This window comes from Ovis canadensis, chromosome 19, assembly GCF_042477335.2.
Source record: "Ovis canadensis isolate MfBH-ARS-UI-01 breed Bighorn chromosome 19, ARS-UI_OviCan_v2, whole genome shotgun sequence".
Lineage (NCBI taxonomy): Eukaryota > Metazoa > Chordata > Mammalia > Artiodactyla > Bovidae > Ovis > Ovis canadensis.
In genome coordinates this window covers 67564025-67578882 of record NC_091263.1, presented here as the reverse complement: position 1 = coordinate 67578882, position 14858 = coordinate 67564025, and the positions used below count along the sequence as shown (strand labels likewise).

Below are 14858 nucleotides of genomic sequence, written 5' to 3'. Positions count from 1 at the left end.
TTCAAGAAGAAATTGTTTTCTTTCGTATTCCAACGCTCTTAATGTAACTAGAAGAAGGATAGGAACTTCTCTTATGGGTTTATCCAATATATTTAAATCAATTTCAATAAAATACAGTTGCAAAATCCCAGAGCAGCTTAAAACTATACTCATCTGAGCCCTGGAGATCACTTAGATTCACGGTTCCTGAATTCGAAATACAGTTGTGTGCAGGCCCGCCTGTGCGTATGCAGATCGCCTGTGTGTATGCAAATACAGCTTCCACGGTCACATGGCTGGCTGCTTCTCTCCTTTTGCCCTCTCCCCTCAAGAAAACACTTCCTCCAACCTCTTGGCTTTGTCTATCTGATACTCAGATCATCCCAAAATTTACATGTCTGGACTCAGTCACTCTCCCCAGGGACTTGAGGAAGCAGAGCCTAGGACTGTAGCTGTCACTGGGGGAGGGAGGTGGAAAGTTGAGGCAGGTCCTTCTCCAGGGGAGGAAGTGGTAGTTCCCTCTGGGTGGAGAGGCTGATGGGAGGTGAGCACAAAGGTGCAGTTTAGAATGAAGCAAACTGCGGAGAGTCTTGAATTTATCATTATTATTTTCACCAGAGGTCAGAAGAGAGAGTGGCTACTTCTCTGCTGGCTGGCGGATCTTCCGCTTGATCATCCGCCTGTGAGTTTGCCCTCATTCACTCTCCAAGGAGTCTCCCCACTGAGAGCTCATAGGGGCTGAATGAAGGCTTCTACTTCCTTCTAAAAAAGGGGAAATTTTTACTTGCATATGTTCAACTTTTTTTTTTTTTTAGTATCATTCACCTTCAACTTCTAATCGGCTGAGACAGGCAGATGGCGTGCTTCTGTGGCCCAGAGTCAAGGGCACCTCTGGAACTGACTGAGCCCCATAGTAACCACTGCCAAAAGCCCACCTGATCCTTACCGACCAGTTTCCTGACCCCATATTATTAACAGGAAAAATTGCCTACCCTGGTGCTCACCCTCTAGCGCCCTAACCAATCACCTAATGCCACCCTTCCAGCAGCAATTTTCGTCTTGAGGTTATAAAAACTGGCTACTAACCCAGGAAAGAGTCGGCTCTCCCTTGAGCCTGGTTGCTGTTCTAACAGCATTCGGTCGACCATCCCTGGCCAGGAGGTCGGCCCACTGTGCCTGCAGCACCCTCATTATCTCTGCTCCTTGTTCTTATAAAGTCACTCCTTGCTGAAATACTGTGTGTCAGGAAATTCTTTTCCAACCCGCGCGGGGGCTGCCACAACAGTAGGCTATGTTGTGGCAGCAGAGATTGTGCTCTGCAGGGGAAAGGACAACACCTTCACCTACCATTCGTGTTCTCCCAGACTGTGTCGTTTTTCACAAATGCAACGTCCCCAACGTCCTCAGCCAGGCACCTAAATTGTTCCAGAGAATAAAAACATTGCCAGAGAGGAAAGACTATTAGAATTTTCATAGCTATTTATGATACACATTCCAAAACCTGCAACGTGGAAGTAAACATAGAAAAAATAAAGACAAATATGTCCAGGAACTTTTAGAGTTTAAAACAGTAGCTCAAAGACTTCTAAGTACCCTCCCTCCTTGTAAAATGCCAATAACATGGCACGAATGAGATTTTCTTTTTTTAAGCCACAAATCCATGAGTGAGAGGAAGGCAAGAGGGAAACAGGGAAGATAATAATGTCATTTGGAAGTCAAAGATCAAATGGATGAACGGTAATTGACCCAACAGAGCAAAGAAAACTGTGACATAAATTGGACGCCCAAGTGTCCAACTTGGGTGGGGAACACCCAGGGAGAAAGCTGATGTGCACAGCAGAACTCCAGAAAGACTCAACAATTAGAAGTACTAGGTACCACTGAAAGAAGCTGAGAACAGGAGGACTAAATAGAGCCGATATAAATGCAGCATAAATACACACGTGCCATCCAATGGATTAAAAGAAGACCCACACATATAACCTCTTGAAGTTTCAGAACACTGGAGGGAGATTTAAAAATAATTTTTACAACTATTGCTTATTTCTTTTATTTTTTAAAATCAAAAACTTTTCAAGAAAATAACTTTCAAAGCATTTTACACTGGACGAAACCCCGAACTCATTTTTCCTAAAGAGTATTTTTCATTCATTGTTTAATCTCTGAAATTTAGAGATAAATATGCATCAAATATGTCTGATTTATTTACGCTTCAAAAAAATATTCTTTGTGTAGATCTGTTTACTAAAACATCTCATGAGCTTTCCAAAACTTCTCTCTCAGAATTAGGAAGCCAAAAATGAACTGCTAAAAACTTAAAAACAATTTTCTTTTCAAGAAGAAAAAAATGTCATATACAAAAATTAGGGAAGCAATGGCAACCCACTCCAGTACTCTTGCCTGGAAAATCCCATGGAGGGAGGAGCCTCATGGGCTGCAGTCCAAGGGGTCACCAGGAGTCAGACACAACTGAGAATTTTCACTTTCACTTTTCACTTTCCTGCATTGGAGAAGGAAATGGCAACCCAGTCCAGTGTTCTTGCCTGGAGAATCCCAGAGATGAGGGAGCCTGGTGGGCTGCCGTCTATGGGGTCACACACAGTCGGACACGACTGAAGCGACTTAGCAGCAGCAGCAGCAGCAGGGATCAAAGACCGCTATCAGCTTTCTCATCAGAAACTTTAGATTTAGAAGACAATGGATTGATGCTCTTAAATTTCTAAATTTGCTTATTTTCTTTCTATGTTACATTCTACATAATTTTTTCATATACTTTCCACATCACTACTTCTCTTTTTAGCTACGTTTAATCTGTTAAATTGGTCAGCTGCATAGCTAACTTCAATTGCTGTACTTTTTTTCCTTTCTAGAAGTTCTATTTATTCCTTTTAAGAACACTCACCTGCTGATTCTTCTGTTTTCCACTTCTGGCAACTTCTTCCCTGTGTGTTTGCTTAACAATGTAATAGTTACTGTTTTTACTGTGTCTGGCTCATTATTATTCAAAGAGTATTTCTGAGCAGTCTTTGAGACCTAACCTGAAGATTCTGTCTTCAAGACAGGTTCCTAGACGAGTGATCTCGCTAGTCTAGGGTCACTTTTTTTGGAATTATGAGTTGAGAATTTCTGAACCATCCTAAGAGACACAAGTTGGAGCTGCAAATTCATGTAAGAGCTGGTCCATGGTTTCACTTTTTCAGGGATGGTGTGTATCTTCCTCCGCATCTAGGCAACTTGAAGCCCTATGGGAGTGGAGGGGAAGCTAGGGAAAGCTACCTCTCATTCACTCCTACCCTAAAGATGTATGTAACCTCTGAGTGTAAGTTTGTCAGTCGCTAACTGTCCTCAGGACAAAGTGGCTCCACTTAGCTCCCTCAATCCCTATTTGCCTTAGATTTTAGTCTAATAATCCCTTGTTACTTTGTCAGCTGTTCAGTGCTCTCAGGAACATGTCTGTGTGTGTGTTTGTGCTGAGTCCAACACTTTTCCTTATTTTTCATGGGACCGTTGGTCAAACCAGTTAATGCTGCCATTTCCCAGATGTGGAAATCCTGCCAAAATTCCTAGGAAAACTTTTTCTAGCCTACATTTAGTTATTCAAACTATAAATCCCTTCAAGGGTGGACTAAAGATGTTTTTAAACATGTAAATACTCAAAAACCAGCAACTCCTATTCGCTCTTCCTCAAGAAGATATGTTCTGTCGCAACAAAATCAAGAAAGTGAAAGATGCAGGATCCAAAAAACAAGTCCTTTAACGGGAAGTAAGACAATGGAAAATCCCAGAATGATGATTCAGGGGAATCCCACGACCACAGATGTGCAGGGGGCCTAGAAAGGGCCAATCTAGATTGGGAAGGAGGGTGGAAACTTCAGATGCAACATTCACAGGTAAACGATGCACCTGGGGCAGCACCCAGTCTGTTTATGCACAGGATGTTAGGAGATTTGTGCTATGAGTGGAAGGTCTGGGGATGAATGAGTGATTTTTTCAAAGCAGTATAGAAAGTGAAGTGAAGTTTAATAAGACATTTATCAACTCCAGAGTAAACTAAAACTTTGTACAGTAAGGTAAATATAATCTTATTGTATCACATATTTAATATGAGACTAATATTTGCATATTCATAATAAAGTAAACCCTGAATATGTCATACTCTTGCTGGATACTAAAAGGAGGTGAAGCTTGTGGTTACGAGTAGAAGAGGCACAGGAGCAGTAACAGAAGCTAGATTTTCTTCTTTCCTAATAAAAAGTCAGCAGAAAATGGCTGGCATTTAAAAATTGAAAACCAGCAATATATGAGGATGTTGGAAACAGAGAGATGAACAGAACTTCCAGTTCCAACTTTCGAGTTGAGCAAAAGACAAAGCATTTTCTTCTAGTATAAATAGGAGTTCTAAAGTGTATGTGTTTTCAGTGAAATAGTGCCTTACTATAGGTTTGAAAAGGAAAACCTCATGGTTTTCTATCAGACAAGTTGTCTGTTCAGTATTTCTGAGTGGAATCACATTACAACTTTTCCATATGCAAAAATTTAGCCCCTTAAAATTTTTTTTGTAAATTCATGAAATATTTAATAAGTCACTCAGAGTATAGCAAAAGCTACTTTTATGTCATCCCATCACTGGAGAGAGGGCTACTGAATTTACATTTTAAAAAATTCCAAGACCAGTTTGAGCAGTGTTTCTTAAATACATGACGCCACCTGGTGGTGAAATATATTCTTGGCGAATAGAGATAAAATAACAGGTGGGGGAGAGAACTCTGCCCTTCAAACCCCTAACCATATCACTCAGAAGTAACAGCTGCATGAATGTGATTGAAAAAATGAGGACTGTGAAAAGATACTGTAATTCACTAAGTGTTTATAATTTGTGAGTTCTGAAAACACTTTTTGGTTTATTTTTCACTAGCGGAGAATAACTCTTCAACACTCTTTCTCTGCCATTTCTAAGGCCAAAATCAAAGAGAGCAGAAAAACGTGAGACATAACTACCTAGACTGGGGGAGAAGGTGGTGCCTACAGGAAAGAGAATTCTTCCCCATAAAACTGAGTTGCCGAAAGGATTTACACCACAACCTCTCCCTATCTGATTCTGAACACGACACTGAGGTCCACTGAGATTGACCTTGGTTCCAGGACACAGGAAGGGGCCCAGCAGAGCTGAGGTCAGACAGCCCCGGGGTCAGTCCCCACTCGTGGGATGATGGGAGCCCTCCCCAGCCCGCCCATCAGCTGATCCCCAGGCTGCCCCCAACAGACCACATCAGGCCCCTCTGCAAAGCAGTGCCAAAGACTTGCGGGCACAGCAGGGGGAAGGAGAGGCGGGACGAGCTGAGAGAGAAGCACTGACATGTAACATCACCACGTGTGAAACAGAGAGTCAGTCGCTGTACCACACAGGGGGCTCAACTTGGTGCTCAGAGATAACCTACAGGGGTGTTCTCGGGGGGCAGGGGGCAGAGAGGGAGGAGATGTACATATACTTCTGGTACTCATGGCTGATTCGTTTTCTATGGCAGAAACCAACACAACATTGTTAAGCAGTCATCCTCCAATTAAAAATAAAGGAAATATATTTTACAAAGAGAAAAAAAATAAAAAGGAATGTGATGTGCCAAGACCCTGGAGGCTGAGGGCCAAGGCCCTGTCCTGGTGAAGCCTGGCCACAGCACCCACCTGAAAGCCCCGGTGTAGCCATAGTACTTCTCCTTAGAGTTGGGCACACACTTGTTCAGGCCCTGGTCATCGCCGGCACACAATGCACAGAGGCTGGATTTCGGGTCGGCCCCAGGGGCACAGCTCTGACTAAAGAATTCATCTGCAGAGAAGAAACATAGGGAGCCAGCTCTTCCTACCTGTGTCAAGATTAAGTGGTCTCTGCCTAGCAGGTGACAGGCGTGGCTTGGTCTGACTAAGGCAGACAGAACAAGCTCATTATAACACATAGTAACAAGTTACCACCAACCTGGGCCCCAACAGGATTCAGAAAAACTTGGGACTATAGGCAACCTGACTGGGGCTGGAGAAGAGAGTCTGTGACTGTACAAAGGGTCCCATCCTCGCAGCCTCGAGCAGGGGACTCAGCTTGATGAACTCCGCGGCCATTGTATCAGAAGCTGCAAAATGTCCAGGTTCTGCTCTCCCCTTTTCCTCAGTAATAGGAACCCTGCTTTTCACCAGGGCCCCTGGTACCCGGTAAAACAGAGATAAGCCTTATCAGACTGTGGCTAGTAAGCCACGTGGCCAGGCACTCACTTCTGAAATGTGAGCGGGAGTATCGAGGGCCAGTGTCCTGACATCTTCAAAAGACAGCTGGCATACATGTTCTGCCCCTTCTCCTTCCCTTCCTTCATTCTGCACGTGGAAAGCAGAAGCGCGGGCTGGACCACCAGATGTGACATGAGCCGTGAGTGACCTTGAGCATGGAAGTCACATACTTGTCAAAACAGCCAGATATTTGAAAGCCAGGTCCCTGATTCCATGGTGCTGTTCTGTCAGCTCTGGTCAAGCCACCTTTGGGCTTCACTCACAGGAGAGAGAAATAAGCCTCTATTCACTTCTACTGGGGGTTCTCTGCTCTTGCAGCTGAACCAAATCTGGACCAACTCATCATGTGGTTTAGCCCATATTAAGAAGTTAGTGGAGCTTCTCTGGTGGTAAAGAATCCACCTGCCAATGCACGAGACTCAGGTCCGATCCCTGGGTCGGGAAGATTCCCTGGAGAAGGAAATGGCAACCCACTCCAATATTCTTGCCTGGAGAAATCCCATGGACAGAGGAGCCTGGCGGGCTACAGTTAATGGGGTCGCAGAGCTGGATACAACTTAGCAACTAAACAACAAGGAGTTAACACGGATTAAAACAGGTTAAAGAGAGAGGAAATAAAAGTGACAAGGAAGCCCTGCCCCAGTGAGCAAATAGCACCCCTTATCTGACTTGCGCATTCTCTGCTACTGGAAAAGCCACACCACGTGCCAAGCTCAGGTGATGCTGGGAGTGTCCCTCCATGGTCCTGGCAGCCTCCCCACAGCTTGGAGGCAGCTGTGGGGTCAGAAAGAGCCACACCAGCGTGCACTCCTGGGGAGGAGCAGAGCCACATGAAAGCCTGCCAAGGCGGAATCGCAAAGACCCATTCAAAATGCAGCAGGGCCCCACCGAGCAGAGGCCTGCCCAGGACGTGGGCCACAACGAGAACGTGCCACACACCTCCCCATCACCAGGCCCACGGCAGGTAGGGTGTGGCTCCTGTGTGAGGCGTGAGCATGGTGTGCAGTGGGGAGGCAGGAGAGGGGAGGCTGAGGCAGAAGTCTGGAGGTCTTACTGGGTTTCCTCTGTAAGTCAGTTCTGTGTGGTAGCAGAAGGCACCTTTTATGAGGAAGGCAGGTGGCTTTTCCCAAATTAGGGAGCCAGCGCCTGGGAGGAATTTAGATCTGGAGCTCCAGGAGGTGGGAAAAAAAAAAAAAGACTTCTGAACTTCTCAGTACCTGCATCCATTCTTAGCGTGCAGAGAGGCAGACTGACCCTGCAGTTCTGTGCCTCCGTGTGGGGTGGACGAGGCGTGGGGCAGGATGTATGAAGAAACTGAAGGAGGCAGCCACAGGGGACCGCTTACACCAAACGAGGCCTGTGGGCCACAGCCAGCCTGCAAATCCCCGCCCCTCCATGCCCTGACTTTCTCAGGGGACCCCAGCCTACCCCCAGGACTGCCTCAGGACTCCTACCAAATGCGCAGGAGCCTGTCTGGTTGGCGATCAGGCCCATGGGGATGTTCCAGCCTGCAGTCCTGTCCACGGCGGTGTGGCACGACTTCTTGCCTTTCAGAGAATTCCAAGTGAGCCCCTCATTTGCTTTCTTGACAACTGCCACGGCAAGGTACCCTTGGACAAACGGAAGAGCAAGTCTTAACCTCCCAGGGCCTGGGCCGTGGACTCTGTTGCACAGCATGCAACCCAGGCCCACAAAGGTTAAGAAGCATCACCAGGCAGCGATCCCCCCAGATGACTGCTTATTGTCAAACAGACCAACACAGCCTAAGCTTAAGTGGGGTGCAGCTCCCCTCCTGCTAGCTCACGCCTGGTAGACTCTGCTGCCAGCAAGTGTCCCTCTCTACCGAAGCTGAGGAGGCACCAGCTCTGGAAGGCGGTGGGCTGGCTGGTGCACAGGGCATGGGATTTAGCACAAGGGACCCTGGCTCCGGCCAGGATCTGCACAGTATTATCCATGGCTGTGAGTGAGATCTGGGGCTCTGCTTCCTCATCCGTACGAGACGGGGATGGGCCACCCCTCCTCCCCAGGACACAGTGGGGCTCAGGACACAGTGAGGAACTCTGAGATTTCTCTGCCATGTGTGAGGGTCCATGTGAACACGAATCCCAGCCACTCTCCTCTCTGAATGACTGGCATCTGCGAAAGAACTCACAGCTTCTATGGCTGCATCTCTGTGAGTTTTTTTTTTTAAGTTCCCAACCTCTCCTCCAGGGACAAGAAAGTACCCTCACAAACTTTTAAATCTCAGCAGTCCAGAATCAAATCCAAACCGACCATCCCAGCAGTTCCATGCAGCAGAAATGCATGTATGCGTTCACCAAAAGACAAGGCACTCACCTTCCGTTGGTCTCAGCACACAATCTAGGCTACTGTATTTGGAGGATTCTGAAAGAATAAAGAGAAGCAAAATGTCATTAAACACATTGTTTAGTGTGTTCATTTATTTTTCAAAGGTGCCCACATATTGAAAAACGCATATTGGCATGGCTTTGTATGTGTTTGTTTTTAACATAAATACATGGCATTGTAAAACAGACTTCACTATGTTTCTTCCTTTTTTCGTTTTTGTTTTCAATTCAACCCAATGCTGTGTCTTTAAGTTCTTTTTTTTTAAACTGAAGTATAGTTGATTTACAGTGTTGTGTCCATCTTTGCTGTATGGCAAAGTGACTCAGTTAAACGCATATACACATTTGTCTTTTGATATCCTTTTCCATTATGGTTTACCCAGGAAACTGGACATAGTTTCCTGGACTACACAGCAGGGCCTTGTTGTTTATCCATTCTAAAAGTAACAGTTTGAATCTACCAACCCCAAACTCCCAGTCCATGCCTCTCCCTCCTCCCATCCCCCTTGGCCACCAGTCTGTTCAGTATGCCTGTGAGTCCATTTCTGTTTGTAGATAGGTTCATTTGTGCCATATTTTAGATGCCACATATAAGAGACATCATATGATATTTGCCCCAATACTGTGACTTTAAGTTCGCATCGCCTTACTGTCGTCTGTAACTCACTGAGCTGAGTTACGGCTCCTAAGTTCTCTGCACATCTTCATACATGTCTGGGGATGTACCCAGGGGTGGAACTGCTGCAACTAACATCTGGACAGTTCAATTAACTATCCTTTTTTGTTTAAGCCACTTGGCAACTGGTTGGTATTATTTGCAACCAAAGGACTCCGACCTAATCCTCACCGGTCGGAGGTGGGGGGCACCTGGCCTCCTCTGGTTCCCTGTGGAGAGGCAAAGGATAAAGTGGAATTGTTTATATCCTTGCAGCACTCTCCATCCATGCCTTTGGACTCCGGAATCAGCTTCTCCTTGGGAAAAGGTCTCATCACCCCCACTTCATGTGATGGATAATTTGAATGTAAGTGTTGTTCTATTGGAAAAATATTTTTTAACTGGTTTATGACATTATGTAAGTTTTATGAGTACTATACCTATAGTGTGTGTGTGTATATGTGTGCTCTTTGTGACCCCATGGATTATAGCCCCCCAGGCTCCTCCGTCCATGAAATTTCCCAGGCAAGAATACGGGAGTGGGTTGTCATTTCCTCCTTCAGGGGATCTTCCTAACCCAGGGATCGAACCCATGTCTCTTTACCCTCTCGCATGGGCAGGCGTATTCTTTACCACTGCGCCACTGGGGAAGCCCCTTACCTGCAATGTGCTCACCGCCAAAACTTTAGTTTCCATCCCTCACCTACAGCTGACCCCCACTGCCCATTTCCCTCTCCCCCACATCTCCTTCCCTGTTTTCTTATCCCCCACTCTGTTCCCTGAATCTGCGTATTTGTTTTTGCTTGATTTGGTTTCTTCACTTATTTTTTAACTATCCCACATAGGAGTGAAATCAGAAGGTATCTGTCTTTCTCCACCTGAGAAATCACAAACTTTTAAATCTCAGCAGTCCAGAATCAAACCCAAACAGACCATCCCAGCAGTTCCAGGCAGCAGAAATGCATGTATGTGTTCACCAAAAGACGAGGACCCAGATGTTCACAGCAACACTATCCACAGCAGCCAACCATTGGAAATTACCCAAATGCTTCCCCACAGCAGAATAAATAAGTAACTGCAGTGGAGTCACAACAGAATACTACAAGACGAGATATAATGCTGAGCAAAGGACATTTTAAAAGGTACCTGCCGTGCAACTCCTTTTACATCAAGTTCAAAGACGGGCAGAACCGATTTGTGCCGTTTGAAGTCAGGAGTCATTACCCTTGCTGGGGTAAGAGGGCTAGTGGGCGCGAGAGGACTTGCGGAACCCGCTGTGTCTCGCTGTGGGCACTAGAGCTTGGGGATGCACCGGTGTGGGAAATGTTCTTCAGTTGTACATTTACGTGCACTTTTCTGTATATATATTATAACTTACTAAAATCTTTTTTAAAACCAAAAAGAGGAAATCAAGCTGGGCTCTGTCAGTTCTCACCACACTAGGCCATGTGGGTAACACAGCCACTTTCAGCTATTCTTTCTCCTGTTTCTCCTGTTTGAACCTATCTGTCCATTTTAATGTCTCCGTGTGACCCACCGAGTGGGGTTACTCCTCTCCACCCCGCCCTCGAAGCCCAGAGGGAATAAGCCAGAGGGTGCTCTTCTCCGCTTACCCCGGTTCTCTGCCATGACAGGCACCAGGCCACACTTGCCGGCAGTGTAGATATATCCTCCATCCAAGCTCAGGGCGTCCGCTTCCCCTTTCTGCCAAGACAAAGCATGTCTTCAACACCACAGTGAGGCTATTTCCCATCCTGCCTGTCTTTACAGCTCTAAGAGAACGGATGTCAGGTGCCCCAGTGAAGCAGCAAGGATTGATCTGGGCAGCCCAAGGAAATGCCACGTGCACTATTAATTCTCTACCGGCCGTGCATGCCTTTCACGCTGTCACTTCCACTGGAAAGACCGGGAACAGGCAGCCCAGTCGTTGCTGCTGTTTAGTCACTAAGCTGTGAACGACTCTTTGCGACCCCATGGACTGTAGCCCACCAGGCTCCTCTGTGTATGGGATCTCCAGGTGAGAATACTGGAGGGGGTTGCCATTTCCTCGTCCAAGGGGATCCTCCTGACCCAGGGATCGAACCTGCATCTCCTGCATTGGCGGGTGGAGTCTTTACCCCTGGACTCGGAACAGAAACCCCTTCTGTACTTGGAGCACTGTTGGGACCACTCCTGCACCAGCCTCCCTCGCTGAGGAGACAGGTGGGAACGGTTGGTCTTGTCTGGTCTCCACTCATTAGCACTGCACTCAAAAGTATTCAGCAAGTGAACAGAAGCAATTAAATTCGCTCACCATCAGAACGAACAAGCCCTGACTCCAGCACTGGAACATGGATTCAGCAAGACTGTGAAACTCCCCCTTTGAACTAATAACTTTTTTACAACTGTATTGAAGGTAATTGGAGATGTGGATGAAGATTTCTATTCGAGGCTGCACAGCACAGGGTTATCGATAACATCAAAATAAGGGGACAAAGAATAGGGTCACGACTAAATTGTGCCACATCCATCTACAAGATATTCTAAAATATATATTTTTTTGGTTTTTTGGCCACACCATGCAGCACGTGGGATCTTCCCCAAACAGTGATCAAACCAAGGCCCCCTACAGCCCTTCCTGGACTCTTCACTACTGGACCACCAGGAAAGTCACCGAAATAATTTTTTTAAGTGTTTTCAAAGCATATGTCACATGGGAAGATAGCCAAGATATACTGTTAAGTGAAAAGGACTCAAAACAACATAAGCACAACAATCCACTACTGTTCCGAGGCTAAAGTGAGATGAACTGATGAATCCTAGGGTGAGGAATTAGTGAAACTCTTAACTATGGTGCTTTCCTGCTGGCTCAGATGGTAAACAATCTGTCTGCAATGCGGGAGACTCCGATTCAAGCCCTGGTTCGGGAAGATTCCCTGGAGAAGGGCATGGCAACCCACTCCGGTATTCTTGCCTGGAGAATCCCATGGACAGAGGAGGGCTACAGTCCATGGGACCACAAGGAGTCAGACGTGACTGAGTGACTAACACACACTGAACTGTGGTGGCCCCGTATGCGGTTCCATTGCTCTCTTTGTCTTTATATCACATCTTTCCAAATTTTCCAAATTACCTGCATTCATTGTGAGTTGTTCTTAAGATCAGAAGACTGCGAAGTCCACAATAGACACTTTGCAGGACAGAAAGCTCTGTCCCCACTCTGCGTAGGCACGAGCAGACCCTGCCCCCCTGGAGACAAAGCACCGCTGAGCCCCTGCTCCCCTCCAACCAGATGCAGTGACCTGGGCCCCCCGCCCGCACCGCTCGCAGGCCGGGCGCAGGCCCCTACCAGCACCAGGGCGATGCAGTCGTCGGTGGTGGAGGCCGTGGCACAGGTCACGTTCTGGCCGCTCTGCTCGCTCCACTGCTGGCACTTACTATGCTCCTCGGGTCCCACCGCGCACCACACGACCCGCGTGCACCGCGCCTTCACCTCCTCTGCGGCTGCCCAGGGACACAGTGGTCAACAGGCTGTGAGCTCCCTGGAATGAGCCAGAAGGGCCCTGGCTCTCTTGGGGTGTCTTCATACTTTTCACTTCCCCAGAGGCAAACTGACTGCTCTACCAGGGCTGGGCAACCTGACGCACACAGGGTCCTGCAGCAGTATTATCGGGAGGTGACATGCTCCTTTGGGGACACTTGTCACCTGATTTGGTCCACAGAAGACGCTCACATTCGCATCACACCTACCCCGGTGAAGACCTCCAGGGGCTGGAAGGTGACCAAGGGACCGCTGCAGAGCAGGGTCAAGCTGCCCATAGCGGGCGGGGGTGGAGGGTGGTGAGGTGCTCCCGAAAGGCCTCAGCCAAGGCTCCCCGCCCACACCGGCCTGCCCTTAGGGCGGGCCTGGCCCTCACTCACTTTCCCTGAGGTTCTTCAAGGCGGTCAAGTAGCGGGAGCCCAGGTACAGTGCCGAATCTACTTTTGAGGGGATCCTCACAAACCCAAGGGCAGAGTCTTTGAATAGCAGGTCCTTCTGGCCTTGTGGAGAGCCAAAGAGCTGGAAGCGCTGAGACTTGTTTTTTCCAAACTTCTCCTAGTGAGGGGAAAGAGAATTATGATGTCAGTGGTAAACAGGAAAGCGAAACACCAGGTTGAAACAGAGTATCTGGAATTCTGGGATGATTCTGAGAGCAGGAACCTGGGTTGCCCTCCTCCTGTAGAGGGTCTCACGGCATCCCTGAGACACAGCTCAGTCATGGCTTCGTCGTTATGAAGTTGCTGGGATCTGAGCACCTTAGAGTCTTGAGAATATTGCATCATCCTCCCCCTACTTCTATTCCAGCCTGGGAGACACCACCAGTGGGTCACGCTAGAGGAGGCATCATTGTTTCAGCTGTATGGAGTACAGCCTAGACAGGCAGGCCACTGAAACTTCCAGAGTGGCAGGAAGTTAGGGAAGGAAGGAAGGAAACCTCCCCACCACCAGATCCAAGCGGGCGGGGCTACTGTGGGTGGGGATACCTGTGCCTTCCTGAGAAGCTCCCAGATCAAGTTCTCCTTGCCATCCACACTGCGGGCCACAACAGCATGAGAAGGGACCTGGGCCAGGTGGCACTCCTTGAATGCATCCACTGGCGCCCGAGTGTTGTTTAGGCAGAGAAGCTCATACTGGTCCCTGTCAGCCTTCTCTGGCAAGTTCTCTGGGGGGAAGGGAGAGGTGGAGGAGAGGAGGGTCCAGATGAGCAGGCCCCAGTCAGTAGCCATGAGCTATAGCCCTCCTCCCCCCATGGAATTTGAGCTGGAGGAGACATCTTATACAGTTGACAAAACTGGGGGTCAGAAGGGCAGTGGATTGCTCCGGAACATGTGGAAAAGTAAAGACAGTGCCCAGGAAGCCTTAAGGGCAAGCCCGTGATCCTCTGATTGGATCATACAGGCTCTGGGATTGTTGCAACTCTTGCCTGGCAAGCCAAGGAGGCTGAACCTGACCCATCTTTTTACATGACAACCCCACCTACAAAGGGTCGCAGGATGGAAACAAGCCCGGAACTGCTGCCCTAACCCACATCTCTGGAAAGAATAAAAATGGTAAAAATTTTAAAGCAAAAAATACAGTTGAATCACTTCTCAGCACTTGGGTGTATCCAAAAAAGGGGGAAAGGTGGTATGAGTGAGTCCATCCCAATTTGGAACTATTGATCTACATCACATGTAAATTGCATCAGAATACATTAAGTGATGGAAACTGACCCAAGTTGTTTTATGAGCTTAGTATAATTTGGATCTCAAAATCAGAGAAAGAAGTACAAGAGGAAATACTTACAGACCTATTTTACTTATGAACATAAACAGAAAAATCTAAAATAATTAGCTAACTCAATATAACAGACTATTTTTAAACTAATAGGTCAGACTCTTATGTTGATCAGTTTATTCCATTCACAAAAGAATGACTGAATGCCAAAGAAGCTAAAGACATTCACGACAAGAATGAATGAAAGGAAAACAATGAGATCATCTTAATAGCTACAGAGAAAAGCATTTATGTGTTCAACATTTATTTGTGCTTTTTTTCAGTTTTGGAAAACCAGTAATATAGAGAACTTGGTAAAGGTATTAAA

The 14858-nt window shown here is 47.1% G+C and overlaps 1 protein-coding gene and 1 long non-coding RNA gene across 2 annotated transcripts in view; one reads left to right on the top strand and one right to left on the bottom strand.

The window, feature by feature from the left end:
• LTF (lactotransferrin) overlaps positions 1–14858 on the bottom strand; it is a 30782-nt gene that overhangs the window by 3929 nt on the left and 11995 nt on the right. Inside the window, exons 7-14 of the mRNA XM_069562196.1 lie at positions 13759–13937; positions 13156–13330; positions 12584–12738; positions 10869–10959; positions 8590–8637; positions 7707–7862; positions 5662–5803; positions 1327–1394 (exon numbers count right to left, since the gene is read on the bottom strand). Of these exons, the coding sequence (XP_069418297.1) occupies positions 1327–1394; positions 5662–5803; positions 7707–7862; positions 8590–8637; positions 10869–10959; positions 12584–12738; positions 13156–13330; positions 13759–13937 (1014 nt within the window). The remainder of the gene's footprint in view (positions 1–1326; positions 1395–5661; positions 5804–7706; positions 7863–8589; positions 8638–10868; positions 10960–12583; positions 12739–13155; positions 13331–13758; positions 13938–14858) is intronic.
• LOC138424808 (uncharacterized) lies at positions 6957–10657 on the top strand. The gene is made up of 3 exons (XR_011250973.1): positions 6957–7216; positions 9532–9622; positions 10101–10657. It is a non-coding gene; the product is annotated as an uncharacterized lncRNA (long non-coding RNA).